Raw genomic sequence first — 15,012 nt, forward strand, 5'->3', positions numbered from 1 at the left:
ATTCTAGATTTCACTTCATGGAGTAGCAGTAGCAATTTCCTTAAGAGTTCCTGAGAAGAGGGTGAAAACTGTAAGTGTTCTGGGTTTGGACAGAGAAGAGAGGTAGCTTTTTGACCTGCTGAAAAGCCAAATGAGATACTCCAAAGCTGTGTCGGGTGTTTTGGTTTTGTTTTTATGGTAGCCTTATTTACTGCTTTTACTTTCGTAGTTTATAGCAACCATTCAAGTCAGAAGCCATCACCTCCTACATTATTGCCACCTTCATCAAAGTTAAAGCCACAACAGGCTGCTTCCATTGTGCACTACAGCATAGTGTCTCCACCCTCATCATGTAAAAGTTCACCCACTGGTCTTTCCATCATGCAGCCAATAAAAGGTATATTTTATTGGGATTTTCATCTAAGCCATTCTGTCTAGAATCTGTTGTAAATTATCAGATTGACTTCATGGCTAACTGCTAGAACAGCTGCAACTTGAGTGCCGTCTCTCCAACTACTTTTTTTGTAATTCTTCATCTGGATTGCTGTTACTGTAACTTAAAATGACAACTTGGAACTTAAGTGAAACAATAGCCAGCTTCACGGGGGCAGCCGGGAGGCAGCCTTCAGCAGATAAGTGTCGCTTAGCAGAAGCACTTAAGTTGGGTTCGGAATGTTTTGATCTACAGAATATTTGGATGATTTTTAAGTGGTGTATAAATAGCAGCCTCAATGCTGTGTGACAACAGTGGTGACATAGACCTTGTCGTATCCATGAAATGTTTATAAATGTTAATATCCAAACACTTAAACCTCTCAATTTCCAACCATAAAATTGATGGACTGGTCAGGAAAGGAAAAGCACCAGGCTTAGCCTCCAAACGAGGTTATAGAATGATCCTGTGATCATAGCAGTACTGTCTTTATTTTACCAATAGGGAATTTGATATGTTCAAGGTTTGGTTGGCCAAAAAAGGGTAATCTCAAATACTGCTACCTCAGTATTTAGCAAGCAAGCAATAGATTAAACACCCCCTGCGTCAATGACCTAGATTCCACTACAGATGTGGTGTTTCTTACAAACATTTATCTTTCAAGATATTTTTAGAGCCTGTTTATTAGTAAATAGATAACATGCGGTTAAGTGGCAAGATAGCTGGATTAGCAGTGTATTACAGTTCACGGGCAGGTTTGGTTTTGTTTCGATTTTGCTTCAAGTGTGTTTGGCTTTAGTTCTGGAAGACTGTCATTTCAGGATGTCTGAAATTGGTCTCGTGCTAGTTTGTTCTTCTATTCTCCTAATCTATCCTGGAAGTGCTGGTTTTATGCAGTTTTGAAGGCCTGGTTCAAACCTCTTAAACCTCTTAAGCAATTTAAAGAAGTTTGGGGAAGGGGGAAGGCCTCTATGACATAGGACAAATTTTGAGAGAAAGAAAAGCATGCTTTTTGGTGAGTAATACTGAAATGATGAGTCAAGGCTGCTGAGGTAAGGACAATGAGGATATAAGCAGACAACCAGCAGAGTTGTTTTTCTCTTCATTTGAAAAAGTTAAGAGGACCAGACTGCAAATCTGGGAAGCCTTTCAAGGATTTCTTCTGGGTTTCCCTTCTCATGGGTTTTGACAGGTGATAAAGTGTCTGCAAACTGAGTTACGTGTTCTATGATGCTTCATTTTGTCAGGATTCTTGTTTAGGCAAAGAATTCCATTTATTTTCATTTACTGAAATGCTGTGGAACTAGAAGTAGTAGAAAGAACAAGTTTTTCTGCATGTAGAAAGTTTTCTTTTGCCGTTTAAACAGCATTTTCAGATTGTGACACTTTTTTAGAAATGGTGCTGTAGATGGTTTCAAAAGACAAGCATGTTTTTGTTGGGTGTTCAGTTCTCACAGAACAGAGATAAGTCAAAAAAGCATGCCAGAGTGCTGCAGAATAAAATACTGTAATATTACAAAACAGTAAGATGTAAGTATAATTTTTAATATTTATAAATATATGCATAAAATTAAAATTAAACCAATTTTCATGTGTAAAATGTAGTGTGTATATGGATGTTTGTCTGGTACATCTCAGGTGTACATATAGGGATTACATCAGTTTATGGCTTTGCCACTTGGAAACTATTGTGTTATATATTATTCTGATTATGTAGTAGATATTCATAAATAGAGTAACGTTTTATTTTGCGGCGCAGTGAAATGGAAATATTCGCAGTGTGGCCCTTAGGGACAGAGCAGGGACTCTTAAATTTATATCCTTTGCTAAAGTTGGCCAGATGTCTTGATGCTTCCATTTCAATCTGTAACACATGGGTAGAACTGCTTGCCATTAAACAGAAAGTATAGATGTGAAAACGTTGCTAATATTACTTCATTTATTTCTATAAATATCAATATAGTAAATATTTCAGAATACAATTTACAAAAGCTAATATAGTTTTAATATTCTGAGTTCATTATTCTACAGTTTGGTTTGCTTTTCAAAGGAGTCTGTTTCTTTTTGTGGACCCCAGGGGCAGTGAAAACAAAAGCCCATTTTAAAAAATACAAGATGAAGGCATTTTATGATCTGTATCTGACTGCTCCTAGCTGACGCTGTGATGCAGGTAGTAAGCTGAGAAGATTGTAGACTCCCTCTTAAAAGGTGGATGATTAAATGGTGTTTAAACCATGTGTTTTAATTGTGGTTTCTGAGAAATGCTGTGAACGGTGGGTAGAGCAGAGAAGGAAATGTCAAACAACCATTTCCAAGTAAACAGGATGCTATACAAATACCTGGGACAGAGCCAGTCAAAGAGGGAAGACAGCTTCTCTCTTGGGCAGGCTGTCGTCACAACTTCTCATGCGAAACCTCACGGAACTCACTTCTCAGCTGTTCTCCACCAACTTTGGCATTTCTGTAGCTGCCGCAGCAGCCAAGTGGTACAGGATGTGGGGATCAATTTGCAGTCTCTGCCCAGAAAAATGTTCCTATATAGAACTTATAAATGGGGGTAATTTTGCCTCAGACTAAAGATTGATTCCAGGTCTTTCTGATGTATGCCATCATACCAGAGAAAACATTTTGAGTCCGTGTTGCTGTATATCATGTAAAACTAACTAGATAACTTCTATTTTTAAATAAAGCATGTTTTTGCTCAATACCATATCTTCTTCAACACATTGCACTGACAGTAACTACAGTGAATGCTGAATACTTTCAACTGATATAAAATAGAATGATTTCTTTCAAAAATATTCTCAATAATGAGTTTCAGTGGTTCTACTATCTTTTCTAGTTCTGGGAAGCCCTCTCTAAGTGAACTATTGCAGATTTATCTGATAGTGGAAATGTAATTGTACTGCTCTAGCTTTCTAGAATTCAGCAGCTTATTTAGTAAAACATTCATTACGTTATTTCCCTTTTTAATTCATGTCTGTTCTGCTAGAATGAACATTGAAATGTATGACGAACTAACTGTAGCCTACTGATTTCTTGTCTTGTAGCGGTAGCACCACCACCAGGTGGAGGAGTAGTAATGATGCAGCTAAATATACCTAACAATCCTCAGCCTCGGAACCATTCACCTCCACAGTGGAAACAGAATAAGTATTACTGTGATCATCAAAGGGGGCAGAAGTCCACAGAACTTAGCACTTTAGACAGTGCTGCGCAGGTATGAGGTTTTTGTTTTGTTTTCCAGGATGACTTAAAATTTGCATAAATTGCATCTCTGCATGTTTTTTTTCAACAGTTCTTTTTGGGGAATAGAAATCTGCTCTGATAATACTCAGTATAGCTATTTTAACTTTCCTTCAGTCTTTGGATACTGTAGGTTGTTCAGCTTGTTCAACTAGGTACCTTTTAAAACACTAACTTATTGTTTATTCCAGTTGCAGCATAGTCCTCAACTAGGTAGTCCTGTCACCTCACCGGCCCAATCACCAGCACCAGCTCAGCTATCAAACATGAAGAACATCCGTCCCACATTAACACCTCTTTCTATCGTGTCCCAGTTTTCTAGACCTTTTGTCCCTGGACAAGGTATATTTTTAGTTCACTAAAATGCGTGTATGTTTTCTAATTTAAGTGTTTTTAAATACAAGTTATATGAGGATTTTCTGACAAACTGGGGCTCACTTTAGTAGTAATGCTACTGAAGCAGGATCATCAAAATTACCCACTCAGGCATCATGTAAAATTTCACCTTATCTCTCTGCACCAATACCGTCCCCCGTATTCTCAAAAGCTTTTCATCTTGCTATTGTGAGAGCTTCTGTAAAACCCACTAGCTTTCTCATATGTGAAACTCCCCATTTCAGCATTCAAAATATTAATAAAATGTTTTATATAATTCAGCTTCAAGTTTTAACTATAATCAAGAACTCGACACACACTGTCACAAAGGATGTAATTTTAGAGCTACAAAGATAAAATCAATAATGTGGGACTAGCTGATCTTAATACACTAGGTGGGCCTATTATCTTTTGGGGGAAAGGATATAGAAATGCGATGTTGAGATGAATGTTCTGCCAAACTCACTTATTGATGATGCACTGCATCAAACCACTGCCTAAGCGAGAATTCTCCCTTCCTTTGTAGAAAAACTAGCGTGACGGGACTAGAGCCTCTAGCCAATACTGTTGCTACTTCAATTAGTATTTCGGGTAGTACCCACCCAAGGACAGAAAAAAATTCCTTCTAGAAGAATTTCAGTTCTCTGCTGCCATGTTAACAGAAAAACAGAAAATAGGGAGTTTTCACCAAGATGTGATAGTTGGTAACATTTAAAAACCAAACGATAAAAAAACTCTCTGTCAGTGAGCAAAGATATCCTGGTACAGTTCCCAAACTTAGAATTAATGGGTCTATTTTACAGGAAGTTTACTTTAAAACAAAACTTGAAGAGAATTCTGTATGTCTTCCTTATTGATAAAGACAACCTTATTTTCTTGTCTTTGTCGTAGTCTTACCTGCTGCATAATCTTTGTCATTGTGTTGTATTCCAATGTTGTAAAAATTCCAGGTTGCCTGTTGTAAAGTATACCTCTCCATTTTCTTAATCTTCTGTGATTACTGAAAACTTATATTCCATTATCTTTGTGGATCCTTGGACCAAGTATGAATGTGAAGATGTACCTGGCGCTAATCAGGGATATAACCATGAAAATGATTAAATTAGTACACTGACAGGAGCTTTAGCCTTAAGCTCATTTTGAAATGAGAGGATTTTAGATAAGACTGCAATGAAGAAAAACTTTCAGTGTGTTTTTCAGTGTAATCCTTAAATGCAAGAAAGCTTGTACCTTTTCACCTTGTGATCAGTCTCTGACTGACTGACATTTATTTAATCGTGCCAAATCTTATTTTGTTAGCCTAGCCAAATACACTACTTTGTGCATAGTTATATGCTTTCTCTTCATGTTAAGGTATACATCATAAGAGGAACTTAGCAGAAGATTTCATACAACAGAAAAACCCTTCTAATTACCTTTCTCTTTAAGGAGATGCCAGATACCCACTGCTTGGCCAACCCCTGCAATACAATCCACCATCTTTATTACGTGGACAAGTAACAAGCCAACAGGTATTAAAAAGAACAATCTCCTGGCAACACTGAAAAAAACAACTCAGGACTACCATTATAACCACCATGAATAGGGGAATATGTTATTGCATTAGACAAGTAAATGAGTGGAAGGTGCTTGCTTTCCAACAATGGTTTTATTCTGTGTTGATACTTCCCATTGTTCTTGTTCTTGTTGTATTAAAAAAAAAAAAAAAGTGAGGAACATTTTCCTGAAATTTAGCTTTAGGCACAGTGTAGGTTATGGATTTTTTTTTTTTAAGCAATTCACTAGCAGTTCCAAAAACCACAGAGAGAACGTTTGCTAAAAGGATTTTATTTTATTTGAATAACAATTTCAAAAAAAAAAAAAAAGGAAATACATGTGGGTATTTCTAAGCAAGGAGCAGGTTTGTTTCTTACAAGAAAAACAAAACTAGAATATTAGTGTTAGCAAAGCTAAAAAGTTTTGCCATCTATTTAATTTTTGGGACAGACACACAGACCCCCTACCTCGCTCAGTTCTACCTGAGATCAGCCAGAAGATGTGATGGATTGGGGTAGTGGGGGTGGGGGGGGATGTTCTTCCAAGAAGATTTAAGGTGATTTTTTTCATCATCTCCTCCCTTTCTTCTGAAGCCAAGGATTGAATGTGCCTGACTGCAAGATTGCTAAACTCCAAGGCTAAAATTGGACATGAAAATCTTTTCTGTACCATGGTAGCACGGGTTCTTTTCCAGATATTCCTCTGTACCATCTTTCACTGAACTAGAAATGTTAAGACACTGGTGCGTTGTCATTAAAGTACATCATTTATGTCAATCTTTCCAGTGTCAGCCTGGAAACAGACATGGAAACAGGGGAAAGAAACCAGCAAAGAAGGCTGCCTCAGCAGATCTTGGTGCAGGAGAACCAGGTATAGAATTGCTGGTTGACAAAGTCCTCCAGAAAAATGAATTATGGTGATGGGCTGGGAATGTAACAAGAAAAGCAAAGGCGAGAAAGGGCCAGAATGAAGAGTAATTGGACAGAAATGGACATGGTAAACACTGGAAACATAAGGATGGAGAGGAAGACTTGATTTAGAGAGAGGAGAAGAGGGGGGTTAAATGAGAAAAGCGTAGTTTTGAAGGCTGGAGAAAAGACCAGAGAAGATCAGGATTGGACAGTACTAAAAGGAAAAGCAAGTTTGTCAGTTTACTGGACATAAGTTCTATTAGATCGTTACACTAAATATTGTTATAATAAATATACATACCCCTGCTTCCTTTTACTTGCATGAAATGTGAAATCAAACATAAACTACAAATTAGTTTGTGCTGCCGCCTTTCCCTGACCCCCCCCCCCCCCCTTCCTTCTAATAGAAGTAAGCACATATTAAGAGATCTACAGATTAGCTCCTTGGAGTTAGTAAAGATGTCATCCAAATAAAACCTAGTATCATCTATCTCTATATCTTTACCAGAAAGAATTTTTGTTGCAAGTGTTACCTACTATCAAATCTTTGCAGACAGTTACAGATAAATCAGCTTTTTCTATTTACTGGAGAGGATTTTTTGAGAGAAGAGAAACTAGTTTTTTAGCACGGTGATGTGTGAAGAGTTAACAGGCAAAGCCAGTGAGATGCTATAGTGAGTTCTCAAACCTGCTGCAAAATTAGGTGTTGATTATTTTATTATTTTTCCTCCTCTCTTGAGGGCCCTCTTTGTATTCTCAGCTTTTGTTTGTACGCTTGTAGCTGTAAGCAGTGCTAAATGTAAAAGCAAAAGGCTCTCTAGAATACCAGAAATGGAATGCCTGTGTATTTGCTATCAGCCAACTGGAGATACAAGTATGAAATAACTCATTTTCCATTGTGTTTGTTGTATCATTAAGGACAATGACCAATTTAGATTCAATGTTCTTCTTGTTTCAGTTGTGGGAAAAGTTCTAGAAATTACTGAACTGCCAGAAGGCATAACTCGTATGGAAGCAGAAAAACTATTTGGAGAACTTTTAAAAGTTGGTGCCAAGATTCGGTGGCTAAGGGATTCGCAGTGTCTACAAACACAGCAGCAGCACCATCGTCGTTACTGTGGCAGCGGAGACAGTAGTGTGAACACTGAGCCATCCAAACCTAGTGACTTGGCTTCCACTTACACAGTTCTAGCTACGTTCCCTACAATGTCAGCTGCTCAGAATGCGTTGAAGAAACAAAGTAGTACCTCAGTGAACAAGTTCAGGCTGAGAACAAGCAAGAAGCACTACGACTTTCATGTTCTGGAAAGGGCTAGTTCTCAGTAGCAGTTACATCAGTGGACACTCAGCCTTTACTACTTCCGTGTCCTCCTCTCCTCAATTGGCTTGATGTTATGGAGTTTCTGTTCTCTTCACAGAGACTCCTGGGATGTTTTGTCATATGACATTAGCCACTGAAGACTAAATAACCCAGTGATCCAGCAAGATGAAGAAAAAATATACAGAGTTAATCCCAGACAATAGCAAGGAATCATCTTTGAGACAGGCAGCTTTCTACAAGGAATGCTGTTGAAATGCCCCCTACTTTTATAGTAGTTTTGTTTTATATTTTTGAATTCTTGTATCAGATCCAAAGTTCTATTGTACAGCAAACGTTCATAAAAATCCATATTCAGATTTGTATTTTATAATCCCTTTTCACAGCCAGCACACAGCTGTCCATTCCAAGGCAGGAACCTGAGGATTGGTAGAGGGGAAAAGAGAACCATTTTCAAGGAATTACACTCATTTTCTAGCAAACTACCCCAAATCTTCAAGTTAACTTGTTCTTTGTCCCTTGTGTTTGGTTTGGGGTTTTTTTTTTTTGAGGAAAAAAAAAAACAAAACATAATTTTAGTAACTAACTCCTTAGATGGTAATTTTCTTTCGAGATTCATTCAAGCAATGTCAAAAGAAATTATGAGTAGGTTGTACCCTTGAAGGATTCGCTTCTGATCCAACAAGTTTAATAATTATTTAAAGGGAAATATGAATAGGTTACAAAGAATGTTCACTGAATCACATTTTAATATTTCTTCTTTTCAGCAAAAGCGTGAAGAGACTAAAATGTATCTTCACAGGTGACAAAATGTTTGCACTTTAATTGTGTTCCCACCAGTATGGATCTCTTTCTCTTCCTTTTCACGCTAAGATAATTGTGTTTGATAAGTGCTGGAAACCTTTTTAATGGTTTAAGTTTTCATCATTTGCAGATGCTCACTGGACATTAAAGATTCATTGCACATAAATGAAACAAACTTTTTTCAATTTGTGTAATTTGCAAGGCTGTACAATGTGTGCTGATGCAAGCCTTTTTCAGTTCAAGAAAATAAATGTTTACAAACACAAACTTTCAGTGCACTTGTTTAAACTTCTAGGAGTCTTCTGAAACCTGGATGAACATATATTAATGGTTTAGATACCTTCAAATGTGAGAAAAGAACTTAAACATAACACAAATACTAGAACTTCTCAAAGAACCACTATTGCTGTTCCTCTTCTTGAAGCATTTATGTTATCCTGCCCTTCATTGTTTTTTAATGTTTCCCTATATAAGTAAAAAGAGAGAGAAATTGATCAGACACCATAAGGGACTGCTGCTGGTATTTTATTTTTAGCACAGGCACTGATTCACTGTGCAGACGAGCAACTACTTGTTCCCTTCCTAAGGCTGTCGCTTCGCAAGAGATGCGTTTGTAACTTCCGTAAGTGGAAACTCAAGGTAAAGGTTATGTTTAAGAACATATTTTACAGAGGAAAAGTAAAGAATTTAGGTGCCTAAACCAGCATTAACTTTCATCTTATATACAAAAAATCCTATCCCTGAGCAACCACGCATAAACATGTGAAGTGGCAAGAACAGTCCTATGCACAGTCAATTCTTAAATCCTTCATGTGATCAGTCGAAGTACTTGGAAGAAAACTGACCTGTCTGGGAATAATGTAGCCTAATAAATCAGGTATATGGGACTTGATTCTGCAAAATGCTGCAACAACAGGTATTTACATGACTAAAGGTAAACTTAACACTCAGATGTTCCCCTAAAACAGAGGGGAAAATGTTCAGCTTCAAAGCCCTAGCCAAAAGACAAATATAATTATCTCTGTTTGCTTTTCTAAAAGGATGGTACTTGGCATTCAAGTTCTTACACTACTACTTGACTGAATATGCTGCTTGAATGAGGGGATATATTTTTTCCTCCTCCAGTTGGATTGTTGTAGTTTATTGCACCCAAAACCAAAGATGATTAAGAACACGAGCTTATGCAGATTATAATATTCCCCTCTGAATAGCACAGAGATAACATGATTAACACACAAGTTCCGTCACTGCCTCTTGCCGATTCCAGTGCTTGTTTTAAGATTATGGTTTTAATCCTGTAAAAGTAGTTAACAGATTAAAGGTCTGTAATGACAGGTGTCACAGCCCGGAGAGGCAGCTGCCTCCTGTGGCTAACACATTCCAGGATAAGATTTTTCATAGATGTAGAAGAGTAATCAATAGCTGAGAGCTTCCATCTATTCTGAACGACCCAAAACCTAAATCTAACATCAAATCAAACCATTTCCAAAGGATGCTGCATGACTTGCTTCGTTAAATAAACTTTCCCCATAATAACCAGAGAAGGAAAAGTAATGAGAGAGGTAAGCATGGAGAACACAAGCAATCCAAACAAAAGGAGGGGAGGGATACACTGAATAGGAACAAGGCCCAGCAAATACTTAATTCTTATCAAGTAAGTTGTTAACTGGAGTGCAAATTGCCCTAGAAGAAAAAATTACAACATGTAATAAGCCAGTTCCATTCTAATCCTGACACTGATACTTGCCTACAGTTACTACAGGCTGGTCACCCTTTCCCAGTATGTTTTCCTCTGTGTTAAACAAGGGCAGTTACATTTTTTTGATCTGGACGTGCTGATATGAACCACACAGATAACAGGACTTTGGAAGCATCAGAGGGCTCCGATGTCTACAGTAGGCACAGAATTCAAATATTTCTGCTTTAGTCTTGTTCATTCCTGATTTTGTGCTATTTCATAGTGTCTCCAGTAAGTGAACAGAGTGTTAACTCATGTAACCAAGACCATTTGTACCTTCCTGGCTTTTACACTTCCGTCCCTTTTGGTTCCTTAAAATACACAAGCCTAGGGACTGTGTACAAACCCCCTGGCACTACATTTGTTCCATATATTTGGATCACATTCTAGAAAGCAAATAAATGCACTTTATGGCATGAAACAGACATATGTAAAACTAGCGTTCTCAAGCAATTTTCTAGTACTTGAGTGTATTTGAGGTTCCTGTCATTTAACATTAGAGCCATTTTTAAAGCAACTAGTGCCAAAAGGAATTAAGTGAGGACTTAAATTATATCGGAGTAATTTAATACATTTCATTTGGTTGGGAACATGCCATATAACTTTTAAAGCTGAGGAAAAAGCACTGGAAGAGTAACCAGAAAAGCTGAACCAATCTGGCTATTACCTACTCCACCAAAGGCTACTATTTCTTGATTTTAATTTCTAATTAATACAGTTATATTACTGCGTAAAATGCATCCCTGAACTGTGAACAGATTCTATGTTATTTCTGATATTACAGTGAAGATGATAACTCAAAATTAAGAAAACAAATTTAAGCTCCATAGTCTGGGAACACTCAAAACCACACGGACTTGAGGTTGGATTCGGGTAGATCATAACAGCACACCTGAGAATCTACTCACAGCCTCCACATGGTTGCCAAACTACAGCCTCACATGCCTCATGTTTCCGTAAGACTGGATTGGTATAAAGTGAAACGTTGGTAATAGGCATCTTGCATCTTACCTCAGACTCCTTCCTGAGCAAATTTAACCTATTATAATCTGAAATCCTTTTCTTTCACTCACACACATACACTTAGAAAATGACATAAAAAGAAAAGTAGGAGAACATCTACAAAGAAGGAAATCTAGCACTGAGATGTACTGAAGACTGCAGTGGTTAGGTGTTTCTAGCTGCAACCATTCCTAATCCTACTGGCCTTTTGTAGAACACGCATTTTGTTTCAAGATCCGGGTGGTGCAGGACAGCGGCACATAGATGGGAGTTCAGTTTTGTCAAAGCACAAGAAGTGTTTAGCCTGATGAATCAAATAAGGTACTTCGATACGCAACATGCCTTTCACAGTAAGACCATTTTTTTGGTCTCGCACGATTCAAATAGCTCTATACACTTTTCCTATCTAGTAACGCAATCCACTTCCCTCTCCTGGTAGCATAAATAGTTACATTCTCACGCTATGACACTCATTTGTGCCTTAAAGCTTCACATTTGACATGTTTATTGTTTTGAGTTAATCTTGTACCAACTTGTTTGGATGTCTGAAAGGGAGTCATAATTAAAACTTCTTTTATAAATATCTATTTAACTCCACGACATATTTTTTCCCTAGGAAACTGGTGCGGGCTGTAATTTCCTGTATTTAGCCCTGAGGCAAAGAATGTTTATATGAAGTTTAGGAGAAAATTGATCAAACCACTTTTACATTACAGGTCATGAAAAATAACTGTAGCTGGAATTTTTATGTATTTCCAGCTGAAAAAGGACTTATTTCAATCCCTTCAATGCTTCTACAGCTCAGTCTTCATGAAGGTTGACGTGCTGCCTCTATTCCATGTCCTGCTCCTATCAACATTTCAGATGTTTTGGGTTTGGGTATTTTTGGCTATTGAAGTCAACAAGCATAAACTTAAGAGTGCACAATGTCAACATGACTTCATTTTGGAAGCCTTATTTCTTGGGTGTAGACCAGAACCCTTAAAAGGGCCTAATTTCCAAAACATTCTGAAAATTAAGTCCCTTTAAGTTCTCTTATTCTGGAACCTGAGACCAAAGTCACTATTCACATCTGAAAACTTCAGATGCAAGGTCCAATGTAAATGAAGTTGCCTCTTGTCTGACTTGAAAATGTATGCAATTATGTTCATGAGCCTCCTTTTAGTTCAATGTCTGCCTTGTGTGTCTGGGCTTGTTGGGCTGGAGTTTGGACCTGACTGTGTTTGGCAGCTCCTTATTAGCAAGGTTGATTTTTTTATCTTGCTTGTAACTACTTGACATTTTGCAATGTTTGCTGTTTTGTCAAAATTTGTCAGGTTGAAAGTGGATCTTGCTTAAGAGATGATTAAGAAGCATTAAAATTTGGCCCAGGGCACAAACACTTCAGTGTTTGCTGATTTTTTTCATTTTTCAGTCTTACTGGTAAAGCACACGAGCCTAGTCATTATATGGGATGCATGCAACTGCAATGAACTGTTCTGCACTTCTGAAGAGAAACTTGAATGTCAGATAAGACTAGTGCTGTAAACCAAAGAGCTGTATAGGAAAATCTGTATGTTGCTGATAGTTGTATGCTTTTAAAACTGGTATAAATTATAAAAATAAACTGTGCTGCTGTGGATAATGCTTAATAGTGAGGTTTATTCTTAATTCAGGTCCCATGCCCCAGTTAACTGAAAATCTGAATTAGACTAAAGAGTGATGAAAATACACCATGCTGATAGTAGTGAAATTTTTCAGATGCAGGTGCAACAGAGGTGGAAGGCATGCTAGAAGCTGGCTGCAATAGGGACTAGCTTCAACCCTAAGTGACCAGTTATATTTGAGTTCCCACAATTACTTGACAGCTAACTTTTAAAAAAAAAAAAAAAGAGAAGAAAAAAATAAATATTGCACATCACACTTGACTTACAGAGGACCTTGGTTTGAACTTGAGAGGGGACACACTGGCATTCTGCTTCTTTCTAATATCTTAACTTTTGAAGGGTTAATTAGGGAGATTAGTATGCAGCACTGTCTTGCACTTCTTATGGTTTCCAAATTAGTTACTCTAAGAAAGAGCATTATTTAGTGTGCTATGATAGTCTATCATCACATTGATTTATACATACTAGGAAATACACCAGAGCTTTTCCCCATGTTTACTCAAATTTGTTGCCTTTTTATTTGGCTTAAACTGATACTTTGATTTGTTAATGAACCATTGATTGAAGAAACAGTGCAATTAAAAAAAGTCATTCACTAATAAAAATATTTTCCTTTTTAATCCAAGTAGATCTGTGCTGGTTTTGGTGGAAAAAATTAATCTCTTAAAAATGTAAATGACTGTCTTGCATTGCTTCCCATACTGATTGCTGAATTTGGTTTTGTGTATTCATTTTAACATACTTGTTGACATTTCCACAATAGTAATAGATGTAATACACACACATATATAAAATTTGCCTAAGTTAGCCAGGCACAGCAAGGAACTGAATTCTGGGTAAAGCTTCAGCTATCAAATTATTTTTTCTTATTTCCCAATAAAACTTTCTACTTACTAGTTACCCTTCCTTTTGCCTGGGCCTACCAATTGAAGACCTCTGCTGTCTCCTAGGAACACCTGCTCTAGGGGCTCTCATTAATTACAGCAGCAACTCGGTGGTGACCCTACAGTTAGAAAATTATACTTTTAAAATTGTAATTATTTGAAAATGTAATAAAAATAGTTCCTGATGATGTGAAAGATTGTACACCCTCACAAGAAGTTACCTATCCAGTCATTAGTAAGCCCTTCTGCTTTTATGTTGAAACAAAATTTCTTCCTTGCTTGAAGTGGTGTAGAAATTTTTGGAAATTGTATTTGCAAAATAATTTCCAAAAAATATCGTGTTCAACACTTCACTCACCCTTCTTATGCAACTTGGCTTCCCATTTAGGGTTTCAAGTGAGATGCAATAAATGCAAACTACAGCTGTTGGAAATGCCACAAGAATTAGTGCAACACATCCAAATTCTTCATAGAGCTTAAGATACTAACACCCATTACAACCTAACCTCTTCCACTATATGCACATGCAAAACAGAGATGTCTTTTTGTTCATCTCCAAAAAATTTATCGCTTAATACCATCCAACCTTTGGCATCGTTCTTAAATCCGTTTTGTACCATGAAGAATGAAAATACAAAAAAATAATACCATCTCAGCAGAAAAGCTGTAATGTTCTGACTGTTACTTCTTTTAAGAAACTTGCAGAAGCACAGCACGTGTATGCAAAGCTTACCCAGTGAGCAGGATTACTGTGACACATTGTCCACATGCTGCACCTTGAGAGAGGTAAAACAATTTTTGTATATTAACATTGATTTGCCTATTTCCACTATAGCTGTGTAGGTTTTTTAGTCGTCATTGTCCAGTGACTTTTCTAATTAAACTCCAGGTTACACAAAGTACAACAGTGAAGAGCTTTCCAGGCAGAGAGACTCTGTACTTTTTGGCCTTCAAATGTTTCACAGTATCTGCCTCAGCAATAGTTACTCAGAATATGTAGTCCCAGTCCTAATTGTGTTTCTATGAAACTTAAGTGCAGCATTTTTTCCAAAATGTTACCATCAGAGCACTTGAAAGAAATTGTCCTGTCCTCATTACTGTGAAACGTCCATCAAGGAGACTGTCTGCCCAAATTTGCCG

The 15,012-nt window shown here is 37.3% G+C and overlaps 1 protein-coding gene across 21 annotated transcripts in view; it reads left to right on the forward strand.

Moving 5' to 3' along the window:
* The window catches only part of R3HDM1 (R3H domain containing 1), a 94,678-nt gene extending 81,705 nt beyond the window's left edge, over positions 1-12,973 (forward strand). For 17 of the 21 annotated variants that reach the window (XM_052792751.1, XM_052792750.1, XM_052792756.1 and 14 more), the window contains 6 exons: positions 209-376; positions 3,463-3,632; positions 3,850-4,000; positions 5,462-5,544; positions 6,355-6,439; positions 7,439-12,973. In XM_052792751.1, coding sequence (XP_052648711.1) covers positions 209-376; positions 3,463-3,632; positions 3,850-4,000; positions 5,462-5,544; positions 6,355-6,439; positions 7,439-7,806 — 1,025 coding nt within the window. In that variant the 3' untranslated portion in view covers positions 7,807-12,973. The remainder of the gene's footprint in view (positions 1-208; positions 377-3,462; positions 3,633-3,849; positions 4,001-5,461; positions 5,545-6,354; positions 6,440-7,438) is intronic. The other 4 variants (XM_052792764.1, XM_052792765.1, XM_052792768.1 and 1 more) reach the window with 2 other exon arrangements.
* Positions 12,974-15,012: the final 2,039 nt, after the last annotated feature.

Source organism: Harpia harpyja, chromosome 7 (assembly GCF_026419915.1).
Source record: "Harpia harpyja isolate bHarHar1 chromosome 7, bHarHar1 primary haplotype, whole genome shotgun sequence".
Taxonomy (NCBI): Eukaryota; Metazoa; Chordata; class Aves; order Accipitriformes; family Accipitridae; genus Harpia; species Harpia harpyja.